Consider the following 20,541-nt stretch of genomic DNA (forward strand, 5'->3'; position numbering starts at 1 on the left):
GAGAGATGGAGCAGGGACCCCCGACTATATATATTGTATAAAATTGTGTTTTATATTAAATGGGCCTAGTGCCATGTATACCTCTTTATTGTGCATTCAATACTAAGCTATTCAAATAATACACAGGTTCATATATTCATGTTTTTATTTTAAACATGTGCAAGGTACAGTGAGTAGGGTGGCCGTGCCACTGCCATTTATAAACATAGCTTGTCAGCTGATACCAATGCCAATATCAACATTGTCTGTCAATTGCATGATAATCATGCACACAAGCTATTCAAAATGATGCCCATTAGTGCCACTGCCATGCATAAACATACCTGTTATCTTTCATACAATACTGAACTATTAAAATAATGGACAGATTCATGTTTAGAGAAAATAAAAATTATTATTTTTTTTTTTTATTTGTCTAATCAACCAAAGATTTCGCGGGCCCCCTGCAGTACCTCCTGTTGAAGACCTCTGCTCTAAGGGAAGCCTGTATCTACCAGTCACGTCACGTCTGGGTTCACTTGCAGTTCAACCGGCACAACCGACCTCTAAAGACAAACTTGACTGTTAAAAAAAATTAGACCAACTTCTCTAAATTGCCAGGGTGTGACCGTGGAGCTATTAATGTATACTTCACGAAAGATATTTTCAGAATTAGCCTTAAATTGATTACAAAAAAATATTGTATTGAGGGAAGGCATGAATTTAAAATGATACCGGTTTAGCAAATATCACTCTAAAAGTATAATAATGATTGTAATAATGATAATAATAATATACTGTTATCGTACTTTTAATAATAATAATAACTTCAGAGAACACAGACCTCCACAAAGGTTGTATCCATAAGAGAAAAGAAATTACCTGACTGGTAGTTTTTTTTCTGTAATCCCGCTGACAAACAGACAAACAAACAAACCAGACTGAAAACATAACCTCCTTGGCGGAGGAAATTACAGAAATGAAACAGCAGATTTGAGGGGTTTGAGACACTAACACTGATCATCAGCACATGTGATTTTTGGATGTTGATGCAATTTTGTTCCCACCCTGCTGCCACAAGATGGCAACCTTGTCTTTGTCACGACACAAATAACTCCTAGAAACTGTACATCTAGATTCATACAATACAATGCACAAACTGTGCATCGGCTTGGCCCTGAATGTGCTTGAATTTATATTTTTAGGCACAAATGTGATTCTAATTTCAAAACAATGCAATACAATGAGAAAATGCAGGCAAAGTGAATAGGAACAAGAGTCACAATAACTCATAATAAGGTCAGATCTAAAACGCAAAGGTTAATGAGAATTCAAATCGGACACGATTCCAAAACTGTCAATTACTCTGCTTTTTTTACACCTGCAGTTTCAGTGGGCTGCAAAGAGAGAAGCTGGACAAACCATACCATCATCCAAATGTAGTCCAACATAATTTGCTCACATCTTGATGTTTCATCATTTCTTACCACCAAAACATTCAACGCACTGTATAAGTACACCTTTGAGGTACGAGTACTGAAGATAAATAATGAATTTGACAATGAAATGTGATCTGCACACCGTGGAAAGAATCCTACGTATCCATCCAAGCGTCTGCATCCATCCATCTATTCCACATCACGACTGATAGGTATCCAAATCTATTTGTGTCCTCTGTAACTGCCCATGCTCCAAATATTATCTGTCAGCACTTATATGATCTGTCGTTTCTTGGATGTCAGACTCGTGGCTTGCCGCAGTAAATTAAAGTTCACTATCCACATATTCTTCTCTGGGATTGATGAAATGATCCCGATATACACGCCACCACTTGCAAGTATTCTAAGAAGTTTGATTGTATAAAACAATCCTTATTATAAATAGTCAGGCGTGAAGGCCGGAACACTTAAGTCTCTTTGGTTAAAGACATGTTTCTCATTTATAGCAGAGCTGATGTGATGCTGTGGCTTTGTCATCAGGGCATTGTCTTTCGGATCCAAGTGAATCTCATCATCCTGGACACAGTAAGTTATGCGGACTGGTTTGCAGACGACACAGCGGCGACCTGGCAGGAGAGGTCCGTGTTGACTAAAATAGTGTGAATCACTCCTGGGCCCCGAACAATCGGTGCTAATGCAATTCTCTTGCATTTCCTCTCATGGGCACAAATTGGATCAGCAGCTCGGAGATGTAAAAGCTAATGTGTTCGGACTGCTGGTGATTTCCACTAATGAACTCACCGTGAGCTCCAGCTCACTACTTGCATTACTCACACCACTTCCACTTCCCATTACGCCTTGTGTCATGTGCTTGCGAATGATCCGGCTCCAGGAGATGACCTCATGTGTGGGTGCGAGTGACTATGAACGTCGCTTTGGGTTGTTTTCAATTTTCCTGAGATTTACTTTGGTACAAGCTACGACACATAGCCTACTCACTGGTCTAGGCTCCAGAGTGACACATCTAATTCTGCAGCACCTAAGGCCCACGAGGGTGCCTGCATTAAGTGTTTGACTTTGTTTGATATAGGGGGGAACGCTAGTTTTTACCATCCTACCATTTCCAAAAATAAATGCATGTATTAGTAGCCTAGTTGTTTACTTTTTCTTCATAGATAAACGGCTTTGTTCTGTGCACTGGAATTATATTGACACTGAGAGGACAGTTCCCATGCATGATCATGGTGAGATGAATTGGCTCAAGGGCCACTGGTGAGTATAATTTGCTATTGGATCCCTTTCTGTCCACTGTCTGCGCAATGTGTGCAGTTTTTTATGCTGGAATATGACTTGGCCTTCAGGTTGGCTGTGTGGAAATTTGATTACACATAAATTGTTTTTGGAAAATGAAACATTGAAGCACAAACCTGAAATAATTAAGCTTTAAAACTAGATTTTGACACATGGAGCTTCTTCAAGAAGGGGCCTAGTCTTGGCCAATTGGTAAAACAAACCTTGGGTATGACAATAATAGGAGCTTGGATTTACTGAGAATAGTGTGATTATTGTAGTACTCTTTACTTTAATCTCTACAAAATAAAATGATTTTGGATTTTCTTCGTTCTGGAGTTCCCCTCACTCCCAACTTACTTACCTGGATGACATCAGACAGTGAGTCGATGGTCCGGCCTGGCCGTAACACCACTAACATCGGTTCGCCTCTCCACGTTTCCAAGTAGCTGCTAGCGGAGAGCCCCATCCTCCTCTCTCGTTCATTGGTGACACGAGACGCCCATCATGCGGAGCCAGCTCCGGGGCATTCCCTATCCGCGTGCTCCGTCGGAAATGGCCGTCTTTTCCCTCTCCTCCATTGGACCGAGCCGCTGTCAGTCGGCTTCCCTCACGCTCGACGCCGTCCGCCTCTCCGGCTCTCTGTCTGCTGAGAGCGCCGTCATATTGGCTGCTACAAGCAGCAGCGACCACGGCAGAAAAGAAGACCCCCACCATGATGAAGAACAGGGTTTTCGCGGCGCTCAAAGAATAATTTAGCTTTTTAAATATTTTTGATCAGTATTTAACTAACTAATTTTCAAATATTCGGGATGATACCATCAAGTGTCCGCGTACCTTTTAGTGCTTCCATCCAACACCGTGGTCCGCAAGGGGGATGTATGCCTGACTTCTCTTAATAGCCATTTTTTGCAGACAAAGAGAGCTGTTGAATAGGGCTTTCAAAAGGCACACGGGTAAGATATGAATTCGAGAAACAAACTACTACTTGTCAGTCATGTAACATGTGTCTGCTAAACATCTGTAAGCAGCCCATTACCACTTTATTTAGTTGTGTATATTTTTGCGTTGCTTTTTTCCCAAGCTAACAACGCTAGCTGGCTGCTTAGCCAATGCTAACTAAACCGCTTGAAAATCCCATTCTAGGAGATGCTAACAGTTAGCAATTTTTGACAGCTCGTAAGCCTGAACCGCAAGTTAGCGAAGCCGTCTGCGTTTCGCGTTAAGATAGCGTATATCTGTTACCAACCAATAGAGGGCAGTTTGAAATATGTTTATGACAAATGTACTTCTGACTGAAAGCACCATGCCAACTTGGCAAATTTGACCCTAGCTAACGTTGTCTTCGCGGCTTTAGCTACATTTAGCGGTATGGCTGTGGATGGTTAACGTGTTAGCAAGTCCGCTAACTTGGCTGGGATCAGGGAAAAGTGGGGCCTCCAGAAACGTAAAGGCCTTCAAACCATTTCTATATACCAGCTATAATAACGGTAGAGCTCGTTAATTGTGTATCTTGTGTTGACATTAAGTTGGTAGTATCTATAATATGTCAAGGTAGTAACGTTAAACGTTAGTATAATGCAACTTTACATCCACGTCAATCTGTATGAGAAAATCATATTCAAACGAATGCAGTGTTGGTAACGTTATTGTAGGGATGACTTCATGTAGTTAACATCACATTTAAAGAGATTGTCATACAATGCAAGTTAAGGTATGTTCTCCTAGTTCTTGTTACTGAACTAATGTGAGTTACTTATAGTTTTCTGTCTGACTTGAATGTTCGTTGGTTTACTACTGAGCCCAAACTACGAACAAAAGGACAGAATAATGATCATACAAACACTTATATTGTTAATGCCAAATTGTTTTGCAGGAATATATTTTACTGTGCATGGTCTGCCTTTATTTGAAAAGTTTGTTTTTTGGCGAAGAAAATCTTTTTGCACAGGAAATTTGCCGTATTATGTCTAATGAAAGTTTAAATATTTGCTGAGATTTTAATGATGGGAAGAATCAGTGTGATTTATCCGTCATTTACAGACTCCGGGTGGCTTTCCGGCATCCCACATATATTTCAGAATGCAAAACGCTGCAAATATCTCATTAACTCTGGTCTGAGCAGAGAAGGCGTCCTCCCTTAATCTTGTCTTCTCTACAGCCCTCTCTTAGATCAGTGGGATCCCAGGAGAATGGGTGTGTTGGGCTGCCAGAGAGCAGAAGTAGCCTAGTTCTGTTTCAGGGCGGCTGTACATGGTTTGTGGACTGGATCGCACTGTTTGTGTGGCCGTTGTCAACAACGGCAACAGTAGTAGGGCGTTATATAGGGCGACAATAGTTTAAAATAATCAATCTTAGCTGAGCAGGGTTCATTCTCGGTGGATATATACAATATGATATGCCCTAGCGGTGTTTGGCCGGCTGTAGACATACATTTGAACTTCTAGTTTATAATGTTGCAGAAATGATTAGAGCAAGAATTTAACTTAATTATAACTTGCACCAAAAAAGTAAATGTAGTGAGAAATATGATTACTGCTATGCATCTGTTTCGGATGACTCCAAGAGTTTTCTTTGACGTCTAATAAGAATGTAACCAAGCTAACGAGGACACGCTGCAGAGTTTTCCTCGCATTTGTAGTAATTCCCATGTATGTTCATGGTACACCTCCTAGCACTCTGTCTCTTTGCTTATCTTTTCAATCCTTGCCATTTATTATCAGTCAAAAGTGAAGCCATCTAGATGTGCACAAGTGGACCTCGTTTATTATTGCTGATACATAATTGTTAAATTGTGGCAACAGTCATAAGAATGACATTGTGTTAAGCCTACCTGGGCACATTTAACTCGGGTTTAGAGATCCTGGACCCTTTTAGCTGTGTGTCGTGGCCACTGGAACTTCCTTGTTTGTATGTGAAGGTGAAACGCTAGCTGAGGGATAACACACTCCAACCCAGGTGGAAAATCCAGCCTCTCAAGATGTAGCTGATATAATATTAGCTTCACAATTCCAGTTCATCTTTGAGGGAAGACCGTTGAACATGCAGTTTTCGTTCCTAGGTCAGTGTTTTCATGTCGGCAGTACGATTACAGAATCAAGGCAAATGCTGGCAAATTCTTTCAAGGAAGTGTCAATCATCACTCGCATTGTGTAGTGGCTAGAACCTTTGGACTGAACCTTTAAATTCATTTACAACTATTAAAGTCCTAAGGCAAAATAATAGTATAATTTAAATGTATTAATGCTCACATTTGAGATCAAATTTAGCATATTATCAAAACAACCGGACAAGCGAAACAAGAAATAATTTAACAACCCTGATGACCACGTACCTATCCTAAATAAGTGCTGAGGCTACCAGTTAGGACATGGTGTCATAGAAATAATGCACAAAAACAGGAGTAGTACAAACCTGTGTTTTCTAATAATGAATATTTGAACGTCAGTTTTGGACAATTTTGACGGTCCTAGCACTGAGATTTCAGATTGCAACCAGCTAAAAGTTTGCTCATTAGCTAAGTGTGTAGGAGAACTACGGTGGCCGATGTGTAAATGCCAATTACTTTATTTAGAGCCAGTGTTTGGTTTGTCCATTCTGGGCTACTGTACAAACATGTATGTTGATAGAAACAGCTCATTCTAAGGTAACGATAAAAAAAAAGATAATTTTCAGGTGATTATAAACACTAAAGAATACACAATTATTATATTCCATTTCTGTCAATAGCTCCCCTTAAATGCTACACACTGTTGCTTTTAAGTCACATCTTGAATAACTTTTACTTATTGATTTGCACGGCTGAGGTCCCGTGCACTGTGGATTCTTGCCATTACGTGAGGAATAATGGGAGCCTGTGCTGTGGGCACAGAGCCAGTTGTTTTCCATACAACAGGAAAGGCACAATATAAGGTGTCGCTTACCACGATGACGTGGTGCAGGTTTGACTTCAGCCAAACTTGTGTCGGCTCCTCTCACCTTCATCTAGCCCGTTCATGGACTCTGCTGCTTTTACTATGCTCAATATAATATTTCTAATAAGTATATTATATAATTATTAAATTATAACGAAACCTGTCGTCAGGACTTCGGGGAGCTTGAAGGCTATCGTTCAAATGCATCAATTCATCAATGACCAATTAGCAATGATCATAAAAAGGAGATATGCCATGTGTCAAAGGATTTGTTAAAGCAGGAGTAGCAAGTCTTGTCATGTTGCTTCGTGTTTGGATATTTAAATCAGAAATGTAATTGTTTAATTGTGCATAGCAAGAAAATAGGCTGTCATTTTAATTGAGGCTTCAATATTAAAAACACACATTTTGTACTTAATACATTTTTAATTATTGATTGTGAATATGACCAGTGCTTGATTAATATGTCTTTGCAAGTTTTATGACTAAAGCTCTGTGACAGGGTTTTGCGTGACGTTGCAGACCCGTCACTATGACACTACAAGTGATAGGAGATTCAAAATGTATGGAAAATCATCTGATATTTTTTTATGAGATGAAAATCAAATATATATGCATCAGAAATGATAATTTTGAGATCAAATCTAGTAGCAAATTAACTCCTAGCCACAGCTTGCAGCACTTAACACCAAACTGAAGTGTGTGTGTGTGCGTGTGTGTGTGTGGGTGTGTGGCAGACATGATGTTGGCTTCATTGTTTATAGCAGAGATGACGTTTTTAAACACAGTTCTGAAACACTGGGACACAGAGGAGGTTCTAGCAGAGGGACGTCCGGCGGACTAAGCTAGCGATGCTTATTTATTAGCACTTGCTAACGTGAAGCCAACAATCCAAAGAAGTTCCAACACTCACTCAGGCTTATTGTGCAGATATGCATGGAGCACAGAACAGGAGAGAAACCACAGCAAATGAGTCATTTGGTGATGCAGCTTAACCGTGTGAATAAGATCATTTTTTTCATAGCATTATGTTTATTACGTGCTGTTTTTTGTAGTTGAATGTAAACATCCAATGACTGTCAAGTGGAGAGACGTCATCTTTTTTGTATACAGAGCAGGTCAATAAAGGGGATGACACAGACGTCATGAGTTTGTTAATGATGGCCTCAGCAGATCAACTTAATCAGTCATGTGCTTAAAGACCAGTCTGGTTTCCTGTGCATCACAGAACCCGTGTCTCTCTAAGCTGACTGTGCACATCCATAATGTCTTAATGAATGTTGCACGGCAAACTTCCCTCTGTAGGCAGGGCGACAGGATGCACGGTAGTTGGATAGCTGCTTTTAGCCCAGAGGTAGATGTGTGTGTGTGTGGGGGGGGGGTCCAACCTACTTTGTTGTGGGCCTTAACTTGGTAAATGGCACATGCAATTAATGCTGACAGGTTTAGGGATTTAAATATTCAGCAAAAACTCCCATAGTTGGAGTGCATGTTCTTATAACGTACTGTATCTTATTGATACGGTCATCATCTCATCAGTTACAATTGCATAAATTTCAATTTTCTTGGCTGATTGCAATGTTTTCAAAGAATTATAATTGACTGCATACACAACATTGTTGTAACTTTTTTCATGGAAACTTCAAAATGTAATTGTGTATTTTCATAATTAAACTGACTATTAATTTTGTCCAAAATTGCACATACAGGCCAAATAAAATCCAATTGAAAATCCAATTGCAGTTTATCCCACTTTCTCCTCCGTGTTTTACAGGCACAACATATCTATCTAATGTAGTTTGGGCTGCATCAAAACCTCCACGCTGTGTGATGCACCGGTCAGGGTTTTTTAATACGAGCTGTTAGCCAATCCGCACTGCCCAACCCACAAAACGTGCGTTAATCAACCATTTGAACCCGCAAAAAATGGAATGGGCTATAACAGACGATTGGCCGATGACTGTTCTTGGCTGATCAGCTGGTGACGGTGGCTAATCGGTCGGTGCATTTCTAGTTACAATTACTTCAAGTGATAAATGTGAAAACGCGTTGTTCTAATTCACTTTTAGGAAATGGCTAAAACATAAGTGTGAAGAATTGCGAGGCATGTGGTTTTGGATATTTTGCATATTGATTATTCTGTTATCTAGCTGTTTGCTGCAGGGATTTTGGATTGGCAACACCAACTAGAAACGGTGTCTGAACTTGGAAATGAAACGTTGTGTTTTAGAATCATTCAGTGCTTCGTGCTTGGCAGACCACCTACCTGTGGCGACTTGGTTCTCTGTAAAATTTGCACCTTTTGAACGCAGTTCGACGCTACTACTCCCAAATCCTTGTCAAATTCTAATAGAGCAATAAATCAACGGCATATGGGAGTGTGTATGTGCATGTACATGTACATCTGCCCTATCTGCTGCTGTTACAGGGAAAGTTCTTGGTCAGGTCTAGACTGGCTCTGTAATACAGTACATACCAGCAGATCAGCTGTGAGCAGATCCTGGGTTCATTTATAGCTCTGGCCTTGTGTCCCTGCACGTCTGCCTGGCAACTCCTAACTCCGCTGTTTCAACTACTCAAGCTCAGCCACCTCTCAGACCCATTATACTCTCGCCATGTCAAATTACTAGATACATAGTAGTCTGGGGAATTTCAATGTAGGACACTCTTTATGCAGCTTGTGCCTCGGTGTTAAATGTATGCGCCAATTGCTGTTGTGAGATTTTTCTAATTTTTGTCTCCTGTCATCTTCAGGTCCCGGGGACTCCTGTTGATGAAGAAAGTGGGCAACATGTGGAGCAACCTGAAGAGCAAATGCCAGACACTCTTTCACAACAACAGTTCAGGACCCAGTGAGAGCAGGGCTGAGGCCGATGCCGTCCACTGCGTGGTGGAGCTCGGACTAGGAGGCGGCTCAGGTGAGGCATCGGGAGCCTCCAGCCCATCACGGAGCCTCCTGCCAGTGCCGATGGCAACGGTGGGACGTCGCCACCATAACTGTGTGTCGGACATCCCTCAGATAGTGGAGATTACAATCGACAAGGACACTGAGGATGTGCGGGGGCGATCGGGGGGCATACCCATGGCCCGGAGAGACTCCTATTCCCGTCATGCCCCATGGGGGGGCAAGAAAAAACACTCGTTTTCCAACAAAACCCAGAGCTCTCTGGAGGCAGATAGGCGGTCTGGGCGCCTCCGGGGGAGCGGGAATCGTAGGGACAGGCGTTACGGAGTCGGCTCCATCCAGGAGATGTGCGACTCTGTGTCCGGAGGACGCAGTCTGAACGCTCGGTCTCTGCGCCAGCGGCTCAGCGATACAGTAGGGCTGTGCTTACCGCTGCCCGCTCGCAGACGCTCTCGCTCATCCAAGAACCCTGTCACCTCCAAACGGAAGATTCACCTGACGGAGCTCATGCTGGAGACCTGTCCCTTCCCGCCAGGCTCAGACCTCGCACACAAGTGGCACCTGATCAAGCAGCACACGGCACCGGTCAGCCCGCATTCCTCCACTGCCCTGCTGGACGCCTTTGACCCAGCCCACACATCTCCCGAGGACGAGGAGGAACGCCTGCGCGAGCGCCGCCGACTTAGTATCGAGGAAGGTGTGGACCCACCACCTAACGCACAGATCCACACCCTGGAGGCCTCAGTGCCGGGCTCCTCTCTCTACAAACTGGGACCAAAGATGGCTCCTAGCATAGGAGAGGCCTCCGGGGACGGCCGGGCCTCAGGGGACGGCCGGGCCTCAGGGGCCGGCAGCTCTGTGGCCGCTGGATCATCAGGGGCCTGCGGTCCAGTGTTGGGGGCTTCAGTGCCAGCCCAGGACTGTGACTCTGAGGAGGATTCGACCACCCTCTGTCTGCAGGCCCGGAGGCCCAAGCAGAGGCACGCCTCTGGGGACCTGAGCAGGCAGCAGCCGGGACCCTGGAAGGTTCACACTCAGATAGACTACATCCACTGCCTGGTGCCGGACCTACAGCAGATCACAGCTCTGCCCTGCTACTGGGGCGTGATGGACCGCTACGAGGCCGAGGCGCTGCTGGACGGACGGCCCGAGGGCACCTTCCTGCTGCGCGACTCGGCCCAGGAGGACTACCTCTTCTCCGTTAGCTTCCGCCGTTACAACCGCTCGCTGCACGCCCGCATCGAGCAGTGGAACCACAACTTCAGCTTCGACGCTCACGACCCTTGTGTTTTCCACTCTTCCACCGTCACAGGACTGCTGGAGCACTACAAGGACCCCAGCGCCTGCATGTTTTTTGAACCATTGCTCACGGCGCCTCTCCATCGGACCTTTCCCTTTGGCCTGCAGCACCTGGCACGAGCCGCCATCTGCCGCTGGACCACTTACGATGGTATAGGCTCTCTGCCGCTGCCCCCTGCCCTGCAGGACTTCCTCAAGGAGTATCACTATAAACAGAAAGTACGAGTTCGCTGGCTGGAGAGGGAACCGCCACTCAAGGTCAAATAGGGTGGGCTTCTTCATTGCCTGTACACACACTGCAGGAGGATTACAGAACTTAAAATAAAAACAATTCCTCATTAGCCAATTAGATGCTATACTGACATGGCCCTCTTTCTGGCGAGGGATGGGATTTAAATGTAACAAGCTATACAAGATTCATTCTAATCTTTGTTTTAGTTAATACTTACATCACAGAAAATACATATGATTATATTCAGTATAACGCTGTCTGGCAAGCACATGTTTTTGTGTTGAACAGGTTGTTTTGACAGGGAGGGAAGGCACAAATATCAGTGCTTTGTGTCTTTTTTCGCCTGCTTTGTGCTAAATGTCTGCCTGATCCCACAACATCACCCTGCCTGTAGATCTGCCTGCATGCCTCCCCGTATTCATCCCAAAATGCTATTTAGGCCCACATGGCTACATTGTACAGTTCACTTTGTGCTTTCTCTATTTCTTTCTTAGCTAAAGCACCTAGTGGAGCACCTTCCCAAGAGGGTTTTACGGTGTGTGTGTGTGTGTGGGTTGAGAGGGCATCTGGAGATGCTATTATTTTATTGCAGTCAGAGCTTGTCCCATGGATGGAGCTACATGAGGCACATTCTTTGCCATCTCTTTGCATGCACGAGCATCAGCTAAGCCAGGGACAGATTCTGAGAGGGTCCACAGAGTTCAGGACAGCACATCAGGGAAATGAAATGCTTTCTAAGGACTATAGATTAGTCCTTTTTAAAGAAAAAAAACGTAGTTCCTCCTTAAGCAGTAATGGTGAATGATGAATCCGTTTACTGTGTCCTATTTAGTGAGCAAGCGGAACGTGTCAACTTTATTTCCATTGTGCGTCATTGCTTTCAAAACAGAATATTTTCTTACAATCTGTCCCGAACGATTCTTGCCGTAGTTGCGGTTGTCGCAGCTGTCAGACAGTTCTTCATTGTGCATACATTCACACAGTTCATTTCTCCCCCAATGCAATTTAGCTCCCAGGGTAACATTCTAGCAGTCCGGTGTCTTAAGTTTTACACCCGCGTCCTTCAGTTGGTATCTTTTGGTGGAATCTGCGTGTCCCAGTTCGATAGTTATCTTCACCAGACACTTGTAACACTGGTGCAGATTGCTTTGAACTTTGGTTAGTTACAGTAAGGAATGCTAACACGTCTTCTCAGAGGGACCGAGGGCACGCGTGACGAGCTGTAGGTGAAGCCAAAAATTCAAAATGCCAGTGTCCTTTTAAAAATGACTGTGAATCGATCTGCTTGAACTATTAAAGCTCGTTTGGAAACGGGCTGACTGCTTACCTCATGATACTTCAAAGACTAAACTACAACTCCCATGATTAGTTTGCTGTACCCTTTTCCACCTTAATTTATATTTCTTTCATGAAACGTGTTCAAATGTGTTTTTAAATGAAGATCACAGGAAAGAGGTGATGTACGTCTCAACCCCCAACACGTCCCCTCACAGTCCCGAGTTATAGCTCTGAGCACAGGCAACACTCGACTCTGGATAGGTCGGCATATCTCTGAGAGCTTCAGTTATGTAACCTGAATGATTTTGGCCGGGTTACTCGGGACAAAAACACCGCTGGCCAGCCGGTCATTTCTGTGTTTGTTCTCATTGTGAAGAGGAAATAAGTGTGACCGATGTGCCTTTCAGAGAACCATATATCCTGTTCCATAGCAATTAGTTGCTTCGTAGTCCAAAACCTTTAGCAGGAGGTGTTTTAAACTCGGTCCACTCGGAGGCCATCGAATGAGACTGGAGAGAATACTGGCTCACCTACTGATGGTGCATGCTGGAGGTTTTTGTAACGGATAACATTTCAGCGGTGCTACGTCGGTTTGAGCGTTGACAGATTATTGAAATAAGTTGTACGTTAGTTACATCTCTTCTCGCTCATTAATGCATGCATTAGCCTCTCGCACATTATGGCCTGTAGTATTAGGTTGTTAGTGGGTCCAATGCCAGCCCTACTGTAGCATCTTTCAGTGGTCGACCAATCAACGTCCAGCTCTCACACGTGCAGGTCGTCACACGTACGACTCTTTACTGTGAGAATTTTGACATTGATCGCGTTCATCAGTTCATCAGCAACAGTGTTAGTTCTAACTCTTAGTAGTAGTAGTAGTAATAATAACGTTACCTGGCTTTTTTTAAAGAAAAAAGAAAGAACTTAGTTGACGTTTTGACATGACTTTGGGAGGATGAGATGGTCTGAGACAAGCAGAGCGGTTCCCTTACGACATGTTTCCTAACAAACACGATTAACTTGAAAGCATGTCGACGCAGCAGGTGAAGTGTGAAACTAAAATACATCGAAGCTGAAACAGTTCCTATTGTTTTAGTTTGCGCGTGCACACATGTTAAAGGTTATTGTCCTTCTCGTCTGAGGATGAATCACGAACAAACGTCGAGTGTTTCTTTGCCGTGAATATCTGAGCCTGTGACCAAAGCTCCCGTACACAGCTGTGTAATAACGAGCAGGCTTAGGCTTTTTAATGTGCACGATGGTGTTATGATTACATTTCAGATTTACATACCAGTGAAAGTCAGACTGCTCGTCTTTGTAAATATATACACAAAGACACCCTGAAATTCAACACGGGCAACCTTCTCTCTGCTAAACTATTACCCTCTTTGCTCTTGTTTATCAGGCAGGAAACAAGACAAATTTATATGCAGGTGTTAAAAGATCATTTTTGTCGGTTTAAGGGTCAACTTTTGTCAATTCTCACCAACACTTTACTTTCTCTCCTTATTGCATTTCTGCAAACAGATTAGACCAACATCTTGAACCCTTTCCACCGCCCTGGTGTGTGTGTGTGTGTGTGTGTGTGTGTGTGTGTGTGTGTGTGTGTGTGTGTGTGTGTGTGTGTGTGTGTGTGTGTGTGTGTGTGTGTGTGTGTGTGTGTGTGTGTGTGTGTGTGTGTGTGTGTGTGTGTGTGTGTGTGTGTGTGTGTGTGTGTGTGTGTGTGTGTGTGTGTGTGTGTGTGTCTTGCACTTTTCGTGTTTCAGGAGTTTTTAAAGCATCCACACTGTCAAATACACTATCACACTGTGTTGCTCGATGTCGCCTGTCTATCCACGCTACTGCCTAGCAATAGCAAACAACTCCTTGCAGCGCCCCACCCCACTTGTAGGCACTAATCACAGGCTAATTTGACCATGTTGGGGATATAAATTTACTGGGTACTAAAAGGGCAGGTCTGTGTTGCCTCATGGCTGCTGTGTGGCTGAGGGAGGCCTTTTTTTTATTATCCAACTGCTCTCTCTCTCTCTCTCCATCTGGCCACACCCCTAACATCACTGCTGATGTGGAGGTGACTGGCGTGGAGTGAACTAAGGCCCGCTTGTCCTACCTGCTCTGCTCTCTATCCAACCCCGTCAGGGCGATGTTGGGCTAAAGTTAGTGCTAAGGAGCCGGGAGGAGGAGGAGTTATGGAGCCTTCCTGTTTGCGGCAACAGAGAGGGCTTGGGATTTGTTGAAGTAAAAAAGCACTTTAATTGCGTATTTGTGTTGGACGGTGCAGTCTGCAAGTATGAGGACAGCGACATGTTTTTTGTTGGCTCCAGCATATTGGATGTGAAATGACAAGTTGGCCTGAGTGACATCTTAAGGCTTTGAGCCGTATCCGTTAACATTTTAGAAACAAAACAAACTTACGTCATCATACTAAGAATTCGTCTTTTGCAATTGAATTCTATCGTGCGTAAACATGAGAGGACACTTTATCTAAGGCCTGCAATGCCTTTGCGCTTTATTCTGGCTTCTTTTGGTCATTTTCTAGACTCGTGCAAGTAAAACGTCCTCATTTGGACTGAGGCCAGGTGACTATGCCAGCCAGGAACTTCATTGGTTGTCTTGTCTGTATGTTAAGGATCGTTGTTGGCCTGCTTTGACTGAACTTGGGATTAAATATGAAAAGAGCTACCCGCTCTATACACCTGAATAAAAGCAGAATTGTCACTTTAACCTTTTTTACCAACATGCTGCACTACCGAGCTCAAACTGAGAATGTCCTACTGTCCAAATATTTGACAGTTTTGTGTTTTTAGCTCAAAACGGGAGTGATACTTGCGCGAGTGTTAGGAGAAAGCCGGCGGTCTTGAAAAAACCCATTTCACTTCTATATTCAGGCATCGCGAGTTAGCCGTGCGGCTGTGTATCAGTGTTTGGACAGAGGGTTTCAGTGGAGGGGACGCAGAGTGGACTGTGAGGGGCGATGACGCTGACTCCTATGAACGATGCCTCTCTGCCGCCGCCCCCCCCCCCCCCCCCCCCCCCCTTATTCTCAGGCAGGCCCATTGCGAGGAGAGTCCCGGGACCCTCTCAACCCAGTTTTTCCCCATGGGAAATATCCGACATTAACCCTAGCATACGTTTGCCATATAAACCCCGTAGATTTAGATTTAGAAGAGGGGAAATAAAGCAACACATTGTATGTATGATGAATGATAGAAGTGATGTAATAGGAGCCTGATGAAAGGATGTTTTTATTCTTCTGTGGTGCTTGAACTGTCTGGAACACACACATTTTGCACACACTAGCTCTCACTCGCACCTGCACTACCCCCCAGGTATTGACACACATCCGCACCTCCCCCAACCGAAGCAAAGGGATGTGTAAACATGGACCACATTTAGCCAGCACCACCTTTCTGTGTCACCCCCCACCCCTGGAAAAATAGGGGGTGGGGGCGCCAAGATGGGTGTTTATGTGTATATTCATATTCTATGTTCTTCAGGAAAATAAAATGCCGTGAATTGAACTATTTTGACCGTACATTGTCTTTAGCATGACACCATTTAGCTGCACTATGGGAGCCTCGTTTTGTGGAAAGAAACCACTGGGTCCGGTCTGGAGGAGAGACGCTAGCAGTCCTGCTAAACTACTGCAACATCCCTGCATGAAGGACTCCTAACCCCCCCCCCCCCCCCCAAACCACCACCACCACCCACCCACCTCGGTACTAATCATGGTTTAAGCTCTTAGAGGACAAACAAAAAAGATATTTTAAACATTTTTTTTCATGTTCCTATATATATTTTAGAAAGCTGGGTTAAGTGCTATATGCAAACAGAAAATAAAAGATGTATGAAAGAATTATTATTTTTCATTATTACTTCTCCCTAATATGCAATGCAATGGAGTGTAGTGTAACAATGGTTGCAATCCTCTGTCACTTTAATGCTGTACGTGCACATTGGTTGCTGTGTGGATGTCGGGTGCCGAGGCAACAGCACTTGACAATGATGGGAACTAATGGTCGTCACTCCGCAGCACCGCCGTGTTCCCAGACTGCCTTATTCGATCCGACCAATCACAGAGAGCCCTCTTCAGTCCCGGGTCTCAGCCGCTGCCACAGGCTGAGCGAGCTGTTGTCGGATGAATATCGCTGTTCCATTACCTTCTGCTTTTCCTCGCTTTTTCTTTTACCTTTTCTTTTCTTTTTCTTTTTTTCTGCTGTCAGGTAGAATTTGGAGCGTGTAAATGGCATAACCATGTTCACATTTCACTGTCTGTTCTGTGTATCTGCTTCACCATTCAAAGAGACAACAAAAACCTGTTTTCCAGTATAACCTGTTCATTTTTAAGAGCCGTATGATGCGACACTTGTAGCTGTCACTCTTGGTGCTTGGCTTATGCTTCATTGTCTTAATATTCCAAATAAAACTGTTAAGTGTAATCCACACTGGCCCATGATATAATATTGAGTTTGTTTTATTCTTTATCGTGACGTACTACAGTCTTCGTGGTGTCCTAGCAGTGAGTCGGGTGTGACTTGGTCAGAGTTTAGGGCGACTGTGAATGTTTGATTTCAGTTAATGTTCAAGAGAAAATTCTGATGGATCACTAAGACTAGAAGCATTCAGTACATACCAAATGTCTTCATATATTTCCTTTTCAAGTTAAATAGCAAAAGGGTGTAAAATACTAGTTTCATAAATGGTCCAATTAATGTGACGTTTTTCCAAAATTCCAAGCATTTAAAACACATACTCAGCTTAGATAAAGATCTTGTCTTTTAACGCAAAACACACACAGCTGCAGGCCTGAGTCGTGGCTTGTAAGCTATGAGGCCGCTTCACTAAAGCAAGCTTCCTTAATGTGCAGTAATTGGCATAAGTTTATGTAACTGCAGGTCCCGCTGGGAGTCCTACCTGGAAGGACGGGATCGCAATCTGTGGAGCCTAACAAAAGGGCTTCACCTGTGTAATAGGATAGGTCTGTAAGGTGCTGAGCCGGCGTTTATTCATTCTGAAGTGAATGAAAACCTTTTTTGAGTTACAGGTGGTACAATATCTTCTGAGTTCCCATCTATAGTGAGCAGCTGCTGGTTCAGCCTCTCTCCCCCCGATGGACAGATGACCCCCGCTCTCCTCCCAACCCACAGTCTACCTCCCTCACTGGGCTCAGCAGCAGCTATGCAGACTGGAACTTCACAGTTAAGTATTTGTTCATTTGAAATGATGTATAAATAGCATGTGGGTTATCGGTTTCAAGTTAGCTACCCAAGGATTATGAATAATTGACGCTCACCGAGGAGGGGGGAGAGGGTGAGCTGCCATGCGGGGCAGTAAAAACTTTCTGTGGGCTCGGAGAGAGCAACAAAACTGAGTAAGAAACTCGTATAAACTTACTACAGCACACTCGTATCCGTGCTCTGAAAACGTACCCTCGGGTCTCCTGTTAAAGCCTCTGGCATGCCATAATAGAAACCAAGCAATAACTCCAGCAAAACGTTGTGGAATCTAGAGTTGGATGTGGGTCACTGACGGGAGGAGGATGAAAGTGCAGATGATGAAGTTCTTGTCAGCTTATCAGCAGGCCAAACCCTCCAGATTTCATCGGAGTGTGGCCCAGTCAGCTCCGACTGAGACGCCTCCTTATCAGCCCGGTCCACTGTTCGCTCCGCTCTATCTCTGTTTGGCACATTGAGCCGCAGCAAGCGGTTGTTGTTGGCAGCGGCATCAAAAGACACGGCAATGGTGAAAACTATCCCACCGCTATCGAGATTTAAGTTCCTTTTTTTTGTCTGTTGCTCCAATGCCAAGAATGCTATTTTGTGTTTTTATGCCATTTGATAATGAGGGGTTCACACACTAATGCAGTGCTTTTTGTTTTTTTATGGCAAGATGCACTTATTCTACGTACCTTCAAATTGCCTGGTTCCACATAAGTGCCCCCACATTGCAGTATACTCTTTATTTTGTGTTTTATCGTGTGGGAATGTGCAGAACTTTTTTTGGGGGAAACACTTTTGTGCCAAGAGTTAGATGAGAAGATCGATACCACTCTCACGTCCATACACTTAATATGAAGCCACAGCCAGCAGCCTTTTAGCTTAGCTTAGCATATAGACTGGAGATGGGGGGGGGGGGGGGGGGCAACAGCTAGCTTGGCTTTGTACAAAGGTACTTGGATCTGCTTACATGCACCGCCCGCGCTCTCTCTGATGCACACACACACATGCTACTAAGATGCGTGTAATGCATGCGCATGTATAATATTTATAATAGAATCAATGTGTCAATATTTCATACTGTGGCTTATGTGTGCTCTGCGGCACAGAAAAAAAAAGAAAAATGCTCAATAACAAATTGCATTTTGTTACAGAAGCTACTGGAATAGAGGCATGGCTGGGCGTGAAGTCATTACTTTAGCCGCCAGAAGCCGGTTAGCTTAGCTTAGTACAAAGACTGGAAACAAGGCAAAACATCGAGCTAGCTGACTGTTCTGTGTCAGGGTTTTGGACTTATTTAATAAAGAACATATAAGGTTTTAATAAGTGAGACGTGAGACTTTGTGAGAGTTTAGAGGTGCTAGTAGTACCTTTGGACAGAGCTAAGCTAGCTGGTCTCAGCTTAATGCTAGGCTAAGCTAACCGGCTGCTGGCTAAAGCTTCATGTTTAGCGGACAGATGTGAGAGTTGTACCGATCTTCTATCTAACTCTCGAATAACTATTTATTGAAGTTGCAACATATTGAGTAATCAGGTCTTTATAATTCTGTATTTTAAGCCAGTAAAATCTTTACAGCTTTATAGCCTTGTTTTCTGAAATCAGTGGCAGTGTGCGGGGAAACATTTCCTCTTACATGTTCCTGCTTCTCATCGGACTCCTGTCTCACTTGGGAACCAGCTAGGCTTTTCATTTCCTTCACTTCTCCTGCTCTAAGCCCACATTTCTCCCCGCACCCCCAGTGCTAAGCCCAGAGCTCAACGCAGATACACACCACATGGCTGCCTGCATGTTTTCTGCACGCAAACTGCAGTACCACAGGAGGAGAAGAAGAAGAAGAAGAGGAGGTGGCAGAGCGAGGGCCAGGACAGAGTGCGAGTAAGAGACACTGCTGTTGCTTTTCCAGCATTGGAGCGCCGCCAAGTCTGTGGCGGCAAAGTGAGCGTTGACCTCTGGTTAACCTTGCGCGGATGCACGCACCGAGCAGGCGCGCACGCTCACACAAGGACTCTCATCCATATTTCATTGCAGAAATATATCCGCCCGACAGCGTTTTTTTTACACCCACTGTGGAGCTCACCTCCGAGTGGCTGAGCCGGCTGTGGAGGGCCGGGCCTGCAGGCTGCTCCTCTTCAGCCTGGAGGCGGACACAGAGGCTTATGGAGGAAGATCCGTCAGTCTGTTTTTCCAGCTTCTTCTTGCTACCTGTCAAATTTAGTGATCAATACCTCAGCTCTGATACGGATCTCTATCGCGGAAGCTTCCGAACAGTACGCGGTAGCTTCACCTCTTAACCTCTGGCCCCCCTGCAGACCTCCTGGAATGTTGACTCCCCACCTGTCCAACATCTGCTAGCCAAAGGTCCAGGTTCTGCCTCACATAATCTGATTAAAGTCAAACCCCGGTCCATGAGCCACCCCCCACCGTTGCGACCTCCTCCTTCGACACCACCTCCTTCTTCGCCGACGTCTCCGCCCCCTCCGCTCCAGAGAAGTCGGACCACATGTGAACAGTCAGTGAACGGCATCTGGACTGACCTCTCTCTCTTTTCTTTTTTTTTGGTTGTTCTCTGGCAGAGACACTGGAAAATGTCAGTGGGCATGTCCTTTTAATTCCTGTGCCCCCCCCCCCCCCCCCCCTTCGTTCTCATTCTCCATTACTGTCTCCCTCCTCTTTCTATGTATTTATGTACAGTCATACAGATCAGGGGGATGTTTTGATTCTCCAGCTCAGATTGCAGGGTTTTAGTGGGTCCAATCTATCCTCCTCTTCCCCCCTTTCATTCTGGTTCCGTGCTCCCATTTCTACCACTTTTCTTCGCTCCCGTTCCCCCGTGTCCTTCTCCTCCGGTGCAATGTATCATTGCTGCTTGGCTGGACCCTGCGTAAACCCTGGGCTCGTTCGGCAGCCCTGCTTACTCTCAACCTCGGCCTTCCCCAGTCGCTCAGCGAGCCTCCGGAGCGCTGGCATCGGCGGCCGAATCGGTGTACG

The 20,541-nt window shown here is 44.6% G+C and overlaps 1 protein-coding gene across 1 annotated transcript; it reads left to right on the top strand.

The window, feature by feature from the left end:
* Window positions 1–3,191: 3,191 nt before the first annotated feature.
* Window positions 3,192–16,797, top strand: socs5b (suppressor of cytokine signaling 5b). The gene is made up of 2 exons (XM_076077396.1): window positions 3,192–3,664; window positions 9,377–16,797. The coding sequence occupies exon 2, from the start codon at window positions 9,396–9,398 to the stop codon at window positions 11,091–11,093; it is 1,698 nt and encodes a 565-aa protein (XP_075933511.1). The 5' UTR covers window positions 3,192–3,664; window positions 9,377–9,395; the 3' UTR covers window positions 11,094–16,797.
* Window positions 16,798–20,541: the final 3,744 nt, after the last annotated feature.

The sequence above is a fragment of the Anarhichas minor genome, unplaced genomic scaffold (assembly GCF_050575085.1).
Source record: "Anarhichas minor isolate MPS153535 unplaced genomic scaffold, ASM5057508v1 ptg000058l, whole genome shotgun sequence".
In the NCBI taxonomy this organism is placed as follows: Eukaryota; Metazoa; Chordata; class Actinopteri; order Perciformes; family Anarhichadidae; genus Anarhichas; species Anarhichas minor.